We start from the raw sequence: 9,605 nt of genomic DNA on the forward strand, positions 1-9,605 counted from the left end.
AACGCTCAGTGGGCCTCTGTGGCCGGCTCCCAACGTGTGTGTGTGTGTGTGTGTGTGTGTATGACTTCTAATTTAACTGTTCCTTTTATTATTGAAAGGTGGAGACTGATTTTTATTTCTGTGTCTGCAATTCCTTCTCTGTGTGTCCTTTTTTCTTCTGGTCCCTTAACAGAATTGCCACTATATTTCCTCTCCTCCAAGTTCTTCTCCTTGGTAACCTCAGTGAGTCTCTGGGCCTTAGCCACTAGACTGGTAGTCAGCTTAATGAGAAGAATTTATTTATTCAGTAGGTACTTATAGAGTTCTTCCTGTGAGATAGATTTTCTTCTGGTTTCTGGTATACTATGGTGAACATGGAACATACATCTAGTGGGAGACAGGCAATGAACATTTACTCATTCATTCAAACATTTAGTGATATCTAACTAGTCAGGCATTGTTGAGTGCCAGAGGTAACACAGTAAACAAAACATCCTTGTCATCATGGATTTTTACATTCTGGCATGGGGAGACAGGTATGATATGTTATGTTAGAGAGTACTAAACACTCTGTAGAAAAATAAACAGTCATGGAACAAAAATGGGTTCTGATTAAATAGTTGTTGAAGAAATGGGTTCAAAGTTCTGACCCCCACTGGAATATAATATTTAACAACAAATGTATGCCTACTAAAGTTCATTTGCATTGATAAGTACTCTCTTCTGTACTAACAGACTTAATTCCCATTTCCATTGAATGAAGTCAAATAAAAGAAAATTCTTCTCTTGTAGAGAAATCTTAAAAATTCTTGAGGCTGTACGTCAGGAGAAACAGAAAGAAATGGCCAAATGTGAGCAACAGGTAAATTTCCTATTACTCTAACTCTAGAGTTTGAAGTTTATAACTTTTATCTCTGATAGCCAAAGAGATTTATTATGAAAATATTTGAGATGTTAGAAATTACTATGAAAAAGATTGAATTTTTTGGCTGATTCTGTTATTTTTCAGCTCTTGTTTTTCTAACTCCAAAATGACTCTAATCATAGTTTATTCATGGTCTCTTGGTAGAGCACAAAATCATTCTTTCAACCTGATTTATCATTTTCAAGTGTTATTTCTAGTGTAGACTCTATAATATGAAAAGCTTATTTCAACTTGTTTGTGGTCTGTGTGATTAACTTTGTGATTTATTTTTCTAAAGATATTTGTTTTTCCCTATAGATGGCAAAAGTGCAGAATCTGGAAGAGAGCTTACTTGCTACTGAAAAAGTGATCAGTTCTCTGGAAAAGTCTAGAGATGCTGACAAGGTAAGTAGAATCACATTCCTCTGTGTGGTTTCTTTATGAACGCTAGTTTAACATTCTGTTCTCTTGCTCCATCTTGCACCTCCAGGGTGACTGATAGCTAGCATTTCTGTATGCAGTTAGGCCTTGTGCCTTGTTCGTCCTCCAAGGTTGCTAGAAAATGTGGTCTTGCACTTAAATTAATGTTCTGTGTAACTTTAAGTGCAAACTACTCTATCACTTTTGATGGCAGTGTTTCTTTCTTTTTTTTTTTTTAACTAGAATAATAAAAATAATATGTCCAAGTTTAAAATTAGATATAAAATCCTTGTATGTCTAGCTCTTATTCATTCATAAAACCAAAACATATAATAAAATAAAATAGTATAAAGCCATTAAAATAAAAATTGATAATAATGTATTATGATGTGCTATTTTGCTAAAATGAAATTGGCTTCTCATGTTGTCATTAGGAAAGATAAATTATTTATCATTAAAAAATTATTTCCGGCCATGGCCTTACTAGACTCTGGTGTGGCCATGTGCTCTTTGAGCTCTGGCTGTCGCCATGTTTCCTGGCTTTGCCCCCTCTCCTACCTTGGAGAGGTGAATCTCCTCTTTCTCTCTCTCTCATTTACTTTTTAAATAAACAATATTTTCTAATCTAAAAAAAATTATTTCCTCTTTAATGTCATTGGGTATGAAAATGTTGTTTCTGTCCTCATTAGGAAGTTGTAGCTGACCTTATGAACCAGATCCAGGAGCTAAGAACATCGGTTTGTGAGAAAACAGAAACTATAGACGCCCTAAAACAAGAGCTGAAGGACATAAATGTAAGTTCAGTCACCAAGAGATGTTAAATTTGAGCATGAGACACTTCACAGACTCCTCAAGAGATTGACAAATGCTCCAGTAGAAAAAAAGGATTCTGTGGTCCTTTTGGAAATACTAGTTAAAGCTCAACAGGATTCTGTATTTTGTAGGACTTGCAGAGCTTTTATTATGCCAGTGGGCAATGTGCATCTCTGGGAGGAAATGTAGGCTGCTGTGATTCTTAGAGTTTTCTGACCTGGGGGAGAGTTCTCTGGGTACCATTTGGAAATTGTTGATATAAACTGTATAAGAAACTGACTGTTTGTTGGCTGTGATAGTTAAGGCTAATATAGCGTTTCTTAGTTGCTTTGAGACAAAATGCATTTTAGTTAAGTTCAGAGATGTTAATTATATAGAAAGTTTGTTTCCCCAATATTGAACTTAAAATCATTTCTATAGTAACTACTTATCTCATAAGCATACGTCTAAGTTGAATGTGGATAACTTTCTCCTCTGCTTGGGTTAAGGTTTGTCATTCTTCCTTACTCCTCTGCTCTACGGGAAGATTGCTGCACTTCATGTTTACTTCTGAAGGCAGCATCCTGGAAAGGATGACAAAACCAAGTGTTTTTTTCACTGATATTTATAGGACTTTTCCATTTCTCTTCACCACTTAGGCATTTATTCTTCCATTCTTTCACTTAGAAAGTATTTATTGAGTTATATTAATCTGGTCGTCACCTTGGAACTAAGACTCATTCTTGTTATTTTAATCTACAAATAAGCAGGTAATAAAACAGACAATGCTTATATCATGACTTTTTTTTTCTATAGTGCAAATACAACTCTGCTTTGGTTGAGAAAGAAGAGAGCAAAGTGTTAATCAAGAGGCAGGAAGTGGATCTTCTGGATTTGAAAGAAACTCTTAGGCTGAGAATACTCTCTGAAGACATAGAGGTAGGTATTAACACATCACAACTTTTTTGTTTGCCTTATTCCTTGTCAATATGTGTGTTGGTGTGTGGAGGTTATTAATGAATAAATAGAGGATTTTAAAATGAATAATTAATAACTAGAGTCACTATTCCCTGGGGCATCCAGACAATTGAGAGAGAGAGATCACAAAAATCATTATGTTTTAGTTGTCAGATAGGATTATCTGCCCATTTCAGTGGTTAAAAGACCATTGTAGATTTAGGGAGTTTTGATAGCAAGAACCTAGTTCATAAATTTTCTCCCTTTTATAAGCATCAGTAAAGATAGCAAATTTAAAGGCATTCACTATAGGTAGACAGGAAGCATAGTCAGAAAATATACTCACATCTTTTTTAAGCCAGCTTACCAGCAAATAATAAAACTTTTTTTTTTTTTTTTTTTTTTTTTGAGCTGGAGTCTCATTCTGTCCCCCAGACTGGAATGCAGTGGCCACTCCCGGCCACCGTAGCCTCGACCTGCTGGGCTCTACTAAATATGAGTTATTATGCAAAATGCTTGGGAAACAATGCAGAATGTGACATGTTATCTGTTTCATAGACAGTAGTTTCTTTAAAGAAACAGGGCCGTTAGGAAGGCAGACACATTAGGGTTGTATAGATGCCCACAGTCCAATGTGTTGAGTGTCAATTTTTTAGGCTCTGCAGAAGGTCCTCTGGACTACATAAAAGAAGCTCCTAATCTGGTCATCGCAAAGAGTGACAGAGCAGAGCAATTATTTAAGAAACAGTTCCTGTGTTGTGTTCTGATAAATGAAAAAATTGGGAGTCCAAAGAAGTGGCACAATAAAATAAAGTTGTTGATTGTGAAAAAAAAAAAAGAAATTATTATGTTTTATCTACTTTCATTTATTCGTGCTGACACCATGTTAAGTTTCAATAACTGACCTCATGTAAAGGGAATGGTGGAAACTTCATGTACATGGATGCAGTGGTAGCAGCACGAAGCAGAGAAAGGCTGGTGAATACGGTAATTGCAGGGTTGTCTCTTGAGTTTTAGGTAAAGTAAGTTTTCATTTTTGTGGTTATTAATGTAAATGTATCTTTTTAAAATTTAGCAGTACTATCACATGGGTCAGAAGCAATGTACATTTTCTCCTACCCCTCCCTGTTTCTTAGCCACTGATGTATCAGTTTCTTGTGTAACTTTCCAAAGATATTTTAGACAAATCCTGTATACTTTTAGTCTTCCTTTTTTTTGTTCCACAGATAACCCACTGTTTAAACTGTTTTTGCTTTAGAAATAATGGGTTTTTGACTAAACTATACTACCCATGAAAAAATTCAACAAATATTTATTGAATTATTCAAATTGTTTTTATATGCTTTTCATCAATAATATGAGTTTCCAGTCATTGCAATGAAATTGAAATAGTAAATGAAATACAGATATTATAAAAACTGAGAGAAAGTGACTTTTTTGCAGATAGTTATGATATCTGCAGGGAAACTGCAAAATATTGCATGAATATCTATTGGAATAATGAATTTAGTAATCAGTTTTAAATTAAATCTTTAATAGTTGCTATATACTATCAATAACCATTTAACAATATAATGGAATTTAAAAATTCTATTCACAAAAACAACCAAAAGTATAAAAATCTCAGGGGAAAATATGTAACAAAACAATCGTTAAGGACATAAAACTTTCCTAAGGGATATGAAAAGAAATGAAGTATTAAAAAAGAATAGCTTTAGTATATATCAGCAATAACCAGTTTAAAAACAGGATTTTTAGAAAGTTCCATTCATTAAAAAAAAAAAGCATAGGGCCAGGCACAATGGCTCACACCTGTAATCCCAGCAATTTGGGAGGCTGAGGAAGATGAATTGTTTGAGCCTAGGTGTTTGAAACCAGCCTAGGCAACATAGCAAAACCTAATCTCTACAAAAAATAAAATTTAAATTATAGGTGGCATGTGCCTATAGTCTCAGCTACTTGGGTTGCTGAAGTGGAAGAATTGCCTGAGCCCAGGAGTTGGAGACTGCCGTGAGCTGTAATCACCATGATCATGCCACTGCACTCCAGCCTGGATGACAGAGTGAGACCTCAACTCAAAAAAAAAAAATCTTACGGAAATTTTAACAAGTGTTATAGACATAGAACTTTCTAAGGGATGTTAAAAAGAGACTTGGATAAAGAGACCTAAAGGGAAACTTGGGCAGGAATGCATAGTGTTGCTTCAAAAATAGAAATTTATGTAATTCCAATTCAGATCCCAATTTTTAAAAAATGATGAGATGATTTGTTCCTTTGACATAAATATACAAGATTTCCCAACAAAACTTAGAAAACTAATAATGAAGTTGGGCACAGTGGCTCAGCCTGTAATCCCAGCACTTTGGGAGGCTGAGGCAAGAGGATTGCTTAAGCCCAGAGGTTCAAGACCAGCCTGGACAACTTGGTGAGACCTCATCTCTACAATAAGCCACAAAAACTAGCCAGGTGTGGTGGCGTGCTTCTGTAGTTCCAGCTACTTGGAAGGCTGAGGCTGAAGGATTGCCTGAGCCCAGCAGGTCGAGGCTGCAGTGGTCGTGAGCGTGCCACTGCACTCCAGCCTGGGTGACAAAAGTGAGACTCCAACTCAAAAAAGAAAGAAAGGAAGGAAGGAAGGAAAGAAAGAAAGAAAGCTAATAATAATGCATAGAGATTTGTAAAGTAGGTAGTAACCGTATCCAGTGTCGGACTGCTGAAAGGAACAACAACCTTAAATATCCACGAATAGACCACAGTGAATGTGAAGAAATTTATTGTAATAGTAAAGGGGGTATTTTTCAACAGTGAAGAAAGAGGGGATTGTAGACAGTAACTTTTGGGAGCATTGACCAATTTAAAAAGATAGGGTTAGATTCTCATCAAAACCAAAACAAGTTCTTAGATGATTAACTTAGATGATGACATCATGGAAGCATTAGAAAATACAAATAGAAGCCAGGCCAGGTGGTATACACCTGTAGTCCCAGTTACTTGGAAGGCTGAGACAGGAGGATTGCTTGAGTCCAGGAATTCAGAGTCAGCTTGGGTGGCATAGTGAAACTTCATCTCTTTAAAAAAGAAGAAAATAAAATACAAACACATGAATAATCTTGAGATTGGGTGGCTCTTTGAAAAGATCTTAATACTAAGGTTAGAAAACTGTAAGAACTGGGCTCAGTGGCTCAGCCTGTAATCCCGTGCTTTGGGAGGCTGAGGTGAGTGGATTGCCTGAGCCCGTGGGTTCAAGACCCACCTGGGCAACTTGGCAAGACCTCATCTCTACAATGAATCAAAAAAAATCAGCCAGGCATGGTAGCTCATGCCTGTAATTCTGACTACTTGGAAAGCTGAGGTGGAAGGATCGCCGGAGCCCAGTAGGTCGAGGCTGCAGTGGCCGAGAGCAGCCACTGCACTCCAGTCTGGGCAACAGAATGAGGCTCCAACTCAAAAAAAGAAAACTATAAGAACATATTATACAATATTAAAAACAAAAATAGGACTAACAATAGAGTGGGGGAACATATTTACAACTGATGACAAAGGAATAATCATAATACATAGAAGAGCTCTTACAAGTCATGAGAAGGGCAGAAACACTCCTGGTGGAAAGTGGACATAAGAAGGTATATGAGTAGCTCTTCAGAGATGGAATATAGTGGCACATAAACCTCCTTGGAATCAAAGAGAGGTAAATTTTAAAAATAGCTATTTTTGACTTTTTTTTTTTTTTTTTTTTTTTGGACATGGGGTTTCACTCTCACTGTGTTGCCCAGGTTGGAATGTAGTAGCATGATGACAGCTCACCACAGCCTCAATTGAACTCCTGGGCTTGGATGATCTTTCTGCTTCAATATGAAGCTGAGACTACAGGTGCATGCTGCCACGCCCAGCTAATTTTTTGTTGCTAGGATTACAGACATGAGCCACTGTGCCCAGCCTATTTTTTATTTTATAACTGATAAAATTTAAAACCCAAGGAAGATGTATAGAGAAGGGTGATTACTCAAACTTCTGGAGGAATTTAAGTTGAGCCTTTGAGGAGGTGGTCTGGTAATATATAGCCTTAAATTTTTTGCATATGCTTTGAGCTTGCACATTTAGAAATTTAGCCTAAAGAAATCATCTAGATAGGATAATAGAATGTAATAGTGAGAAATTCAAATCTACCCAACTATTTAGTGATGGGTTAAATTGTGGTGTATCCATAATATGAAATGGAGCCCACCAATAAGAGCAAGTACATGGAAGAATGTTTGTGATGTCTCAAGTTTTTCTTAAATATGTGTGTGTGTATATACACACATACATACATAAACACATACATAAATGTACATTTGGAAAGGAAGGACAAGCAGGTTCATCTCTAATTGGAAGAAATTATATATACTGCATACGTTGAAATTATATATATAACCTACAGGACTTCTCATTCTCTGTGCCTCTTTCCAAAAAGCTACTGCAAAACTCTGATGGCCAATGACAGTATTTCACAGTTTGGTAAACTGCCTGATCCCTCCCTAACTGGCTGAGAGGAGGCCCATCTTTACAACTATTTACCTTCCAGTGTATAAAGACTAGAGTTAATTGGTGAGATAAAAAGTAAGCTAGATGCCTTTATCTTGAGTCTTCCCTAGGAAAAAGAGATCAGCTTTGAGGGTAAGGGGAGAGTGCAATTAAACCTCTATTGGGATACCTGTATGAGTTTACTGTAATACTATTAATCTCTAGACTTGTTCACCTAAATATTAACTAAAGTTTGTCTTGGAATGGATTAATACACAAGCAAAAAAAGTTTTTACATTTTAACAGAGGGATATGCTCTGTGAGGACCTGGCTCATGCCACTGAGCAGCTGAACATGCTCACAGAGGCCTCGAAAAAGCACTCAGGGCTGCTGCAGGCTGCCCAGGAGGAACTGACCAAGAAGGAGGCCCTGATCCAGGAACTCCAGCACAAGGTGAGATGCACAACTGTGTCACTCAAGATTGGGGACCAGAGGACTCTAGGGCTGAAGTTGTCATGACATTCTTGCCTTGGCTAATTTCTCCATGTACAAAAGGTCGGCTAATAGAATGTTGAAGTAATCTGGCAGTTACATTGCAGATTGCAAACTTGTACTCATAATGACTTGGATCTGCTCCATGATTTGAGACTTGTTTGACTGTCTCCTCATATACCCAAGGTCTTTGACACATGGTAACAAGTTCTAACCACTATGAGATTATAGCTGACTTTTATCATCCTTCTGGTTGCTGCTGTTCTTTTATAAAATGTTTTGTATTTTTCTTAAATGATCTCTTTCTTGTGAAACTTAAAAAGACAAATTTTAGCCGGGCTCAGTGGCTCAGCCTGTAATCTGCGCTTTGGGAGGCTGAGGTGAGTGGATTGCCTGAGCCCGCGGGTTTGTGACCCACCTGGGCAACTTGGCAAGACCTCATCTGTAAATCAAAAAATTAGCTGGGCGTGGTAGCGTGCGCGCCTGCAGTTCCAGCTACTTGGAAGGCTGAGGCGGAAGGATCACCAGAGCCCAGCAGGTCAAGGCTGCGATGGCCAGGAGTGGCCACTGCACTCCAGTCTGGGTGACAGAGTGAGACTCCAACTCAAAAAAAAAAAAAAAAGACAAATTTTAAAGTATAAATAAATTTTTGAAAGAAAAGATGATTGAGTTATAGTAATAACCAAATTACTGACTCCTGAAGATGGCGACAGCATAGGTGGATCCATGAGACTCTCTGAACGTGAGTTCCCAAAAAGACTGTTACTTTTCTTCCTGCAACCCCCTACCCACCACCAGCTGCACTGGTACAAGGCCCGGGGACCTTTGGTCCCATGCAGGGCCAGATATTGCGGCCCGGTGGCGGCTGCTCCACTATATGTAACTGCAGCTGGCTGGGGAATCCCGAATCCTGGATCCCAGCTCCCTCCCTGGTTACATCGTCATGACCAGCACCCAGCACCAAGCTGCCAGTAACCCAGGGAGGCTCTGGGTGCTCGCCCCTCAGAGATACCGTTCCCATTTCTGGCTGAAGTGCCCTGTGAGGGACCCAGAGCCACCACCTGCCCTCTGGAGCTTTGGAGATCTGGAGCCCTGGGCCCACCCTGGCTGAGGCACTCAGCATGCGACCGCAAGCTTGTGTAAGGGAGCTTGTGTAAGGTGCTGATTGGAGGCTTGCAGCTCGAGGAGGGAACCCCTGACCCTCTCCTCCACCCCAGCCTGCTGGTGGCACCCCGGATCCAGTGCCCAGCTGTGCAGCTGGTCCCACCTAGAGACCCACAGAGCATCCCTAAAAGTGAAAGTAAAACTACTATCTCCGCCATTTTCAAGGCAGATTTGCATCAACCTGCCCACCTATCAGAGCCTCCACCTCGGTTCCCATGGTGATGTCGTTATACAGGAGACAAAGCCCCTCCCCTACGCTGAACAGAGACAAGTCACAGATCTCCTAGGCAGCAGGCAAGCTGCCTGCAACAAAAACAGAGGGGAGAGGCTGGAGATTAGAGCTCAAGGGACTTTAGCCACTAAGAGACGATAGAAAAATCTACACAAATGAAGCAAA

General features: G+C 38.9%; 1 protein-coding gene across 2 annotated transcripts in view; it reads left to right on the plus strand.

Annotated features, from left to right (window-relative positions):
- KIF15 (kinesin family member 15) overlaps positions 1-9,605 on the plus strand; it is a 77,531-nt gene that overhangs the window by 51,402 nt on the left and 16,524 nt on the right. For both annotated transcript variants that reach the window (XM_008071372.2, XM_008071373.1), the window contains 5 exons: positions 772-841; positions 1,202-1,288; positions 1,993-2,097; positions 2,912-3,034; positions 7,859-8,005. In XM_008071372.2, coding sequence (XP_008069563.1) covers positions 772-841; positions 1,202-1,288; positions 1,993-2,097; positions 2,912-3,034; positions 7,859-8,005 — 532 coding nt within the window. The remainder of the gene's footprint in view (positions 1-771; positions 842-1,201; positions 1,289-1,992; positions 2,098-2,911; positions 3,035-7,858; positions 8,006-9,605) is intronic.

The sequence above is a fragment of the Carlito syrichta genome, unplaced genomic scaffold, assembly GCF_000164805.1.
Source record: "Carlito syrichta isolate Samal-C Ts95f unplaced genomic scaffold, Tarsius_syrichta-2.0.1 Scaffold314298, whole genome shotgun sequence".
NCBI lineage: Eukaryota > Metazoa > Chordata > Mammalia > Primates > Tarsiidae > Carlito > Carlito syrichta.